This window comes from Bactrocera latifrons, unplaced genomic scaffold (assembly GCF_001853355.1).
Source record: "Bactrocera latifrons isolate USDA-ARS-PBARC rearing strain unplaced genomic scaffold, ASM185335v1 scaffold_244, whole genome shotgun sequence".
Lineage (NCBI taxonomy): Eukaryota > Metazoa > Arthropoda > Insecta > Diptera > Tephritidae > Bactrocera > Bactrocera latifrons.
The window spans coordinates 78,171-81,321 of record NW_017536008.1 but is presented as its reverse complement, the minus strand read 5'-3'; the positions used below and the strand labels follow the sequence as shown (position 1 = coordinate 81,321).

At 36.6% G+C, this 3,151-nt stretch overlaps 1 protein-coding gene across 1 annotated transcript; it reads left to right on the top strand.

Moving 5' to 3' along the window:
• Positions 1–2,138: 2,138 nt before the first annotated feature.
• LOC108969213 lies at positions 2,139–3,033 on the top strand. Its single transcript, XM_018933755.1, has 4 exons — positions 2,139–2,147; positions 2,276–2,401; positions 2,480–2,671; positions 2,734–3,033. Exons 1-4 carry the CDS (start codon positions 2,139–2,141, stop codon positions 3,031–3,033), a joined length of 627 nt encoding a protein of 208 aa, XP_018789300.1.
• The last annotated feature ends 118 nt before the right edge of the window (positions 3,034–3,151 follow it).

Here is a 3,151-nt window from a genome sequence, read left to right as displayed (position 1 = left end):
ATTTCTCCCTTTTTTGTTTCGTAGCACCTTGATTTGAGCGTGTAGCTTCCGCAGGTGTACGTGGACTTTTTCGTCAGAAATCATCTTTGGGACTTTTTGCAACTGAGTTGGTTAAGAATCTTATGAGTCTGAGCACATTTAAAAAATGTGACGAATAGAATAAAAAAATTTCAGTAAAAACTTGATTGGTATTATAAATTTTCGTATATTTCGATACAAAATCGGGGGGTATTGCATTCCAAACTTCTTCCGCTCCCACAACTCATTTACCCCCTTAGGAGGATTAGGGTACTTTGCCAGCTGCGCCTTGAAATGACTCCACAAATTTTCGATTGGATTCATATCCGGTGATTGAGGGGGCCATGTAAGGGTCGAAAATTTTTGACGTTTTATCCAATCTTTTACAAGGCGAGCAGTGTGCTTCGGGTCATTGTCTTGCTGAAAGATAACTTTTTCAGCAGCAAGAGCCAAAGTTTCGATGACTATCGGCAAATTTTGTTGTAAAATGGTCAGATACTGCTCCTTACGCATGATTCCAACAATGCGTACCAGACGATCTATACCGTTTTTGGTGATACACCCCCAAACCATGATTGACCCGCCACCATGTTTTACAGTTTGGGAAACATGGTTTGGTTTAATCGTGTTTAGGTCTCGTGTATGGTACCACGACTGTCTCTTATACACATCTAGATGTGTATAAGAGACAGGTTTGGGTTTGGTTTAATCGTGTTTGGGTCTCGTGTATAGTACCAGGAACGTCCATCAGACTGATAACGATTTATTTTTGTCTCATCCGACCATATTACCTTTAAAATAAAAAATAGAGTGAATATTTTTATAGTTTAAAAATTTTTTGTTTTAAACTTACCATATCCCAATCTTCTTCAGTCCAATGCTCATGTGTTGCAACAAAATCGCGCCGCAGATGCACATGTCTTTTTGTCAACATCGGTTTTTTTTCTTTTCAGATGCTTTGAGTCCAATTTTTTTTTAAGGAACGGCGCGCTGTCCACTCACTTGCTTCGATATTTAGCACTTTAAGAGCTGCCGCGGATGTTACCGCATTGTTCGAAGTGACCAATTGGGCGAGATGGCGGCATTGTCGGTCGTTAATTTTTCTGGCCCGACCACCTTTTTTCTTGGACGAGGTTTTCAAATATTTTTGTTTTAACCTGTGCACTGTCATATGGCTAACTTTACTTTCTGTTGCTATTTTACGCACAGATTGCTACTCCTTTATTAATTTTAAAAATTTTCTGCTTATTTTCTGGCTGCATGGTCACGTTTGCTACTTGACAACTCAATTATCACTTAACAACTAAAAAATTCCTGCACATAAAACATTTCAAACAAAAAAAAATTGAGTTTTAACTCTAACTAGTGAAATATACTTAGTTGCTCGTCACTGTATGTATGTGTGATATGTGGAAAAGAAGACTCTTTGTAAGTAAGAGTTTCAAAGAAAATTGATATAACAGATAATTTTTTATATACTGAAATTATTGAATTAAATTTCACCACAGATTTCGTATATATGTATGTACATATATTCAGACGAGAACTCTTTTATGTGAAGAAGAGTTTTGAATTAAATTAATAAACCAAAAACGCTTTTACTTGCCGCGTATAATCGTGCTTATGTGTAACCGAAAACTCTTTTAAGTTAAATAAGAGTTGTTTTATTTTTGTTTCGAATTATGAAATTCACTAGTATTCAATTTAATTTCGATTTTATTTAATTAAATTAATTATTTGTTTTTGCGGTTAATATAGTGAAGACTGTATAGTGAATATACCTCAAATAGAGACTAAAGACTGGTTATAGAATCCCGCTTTAAAGCGTACATGCATATGTACAAAGCGCAGTGATCTCTAAAACGAGCTCTCATTTGCACATAATAAACTAAAGGAACCATAAATATATACATATATATATGTATATATATATAGCACAGTAGTGCGTTTCTGTAACTTTTCGTTATGCATAATAACGAACGATATATCGAATTCACTAGTATAACGAATTGTAGTGTTTCTGTAAGTCTGGTGAAAAGCATTTTCGTTATTTCTTTCGTTATAACATTCGTTATCATATCATTAAAAAAATTACAGTGATATTTTGCGCCAAAATAAAGATGAGCGAGGTAAGCTGGGAAAATTTTGATGTTTTGTTTATGTTTATAGTGTTTATATTATTTACAGAAAAAGTAAGTAGTGGAAAAGTTACCAAACAGCAAAAACACAAATTTCTTGATTTATTGAAAAATCTTAGAAATGTTGGTACCGAACAATTTGGTGGCCCAAACAGCGGCAAGCTGCTAATGCTGTATGGGCAACTCTCACAGCGGAATTGAATGCATGTGGAGGAGCATGTAAAACCGTTGAGCAGTGGAAAAAGGTTCGTTCAATATATTATATATAAACATATGCATGAATGTACAATTGTGCATTCATTGATATTTATTTCGATTCGCAGTGCTGGGCAGACTGGAAGTCAGGCGTAAAGAAGCAGCAGGCCGCAATTATGCGTTTCCAGAACGCTACTGGAAATCGTCCTGCCTCTGAAGGTCCAGCGCCGCTAGATGGTATGGACCTGCAAGTCTTAGACTTTTTCCCAACTGCACTTGTTGATGGCGATGGCGTTACTAAGGAGTCGGGGTTTCAAGAGGTAATATCTTCGTATAACAAAAAAAAAATTATTGAGTTTTAATCACAAAGTTTCATATTCAGATGAATGATAGTGCAGATGAAGAATTGGAGAAATCACTTGATGACGTGTTGGATACACCTCAAAAAACCTCAAATGCTGCACTGCCATCAACCAAACCCAATACAGTGCCATCGCGCACACCAGACAGAATGCGACAGACTGCCACTTTCTTCAGTGCATTTGAAAAAGTGAAAAGCACTCTTGCTGAGCAGGAACGCAAACGACAAGAGGAATTAGAGCAGTTGCTGTCCGTGGCGAAAGACATTCGTGCCTCCGTGCAATCCATGGCCGCTTCGCTTAAAGAATTATGCGAAAAATAATAAACGAAGCTTTTTTTATTTATAGTTGCTGTCCCTGGCGAAAGACATTCGTGCCTCCGTGCAATCCATGGCCGCTTGGCTTAAACAATTATGCGAAAAATAAAAAACAAAGCATTTT

Bases quoted from the DNA above. Each gene is read 5' to 3' on its own strand.
- LOC108969213 (XM_018933755.1), top strand. The intron at 2,402-2,479 runs GTTCGTTCAATA...TTCGATTCGCAG, and splicing joins CCGTTGAGCAGTGGAAAAAG to TGCTGGGCAGACTGGAAGTC. The intron at 2,672-2,733 runs GTAATATCTTCG...TTTCATATTCAG, and splicing joins AGGAGTCGGGGTTTCAAGAG to ATGAATGATAGTGCAGATGA.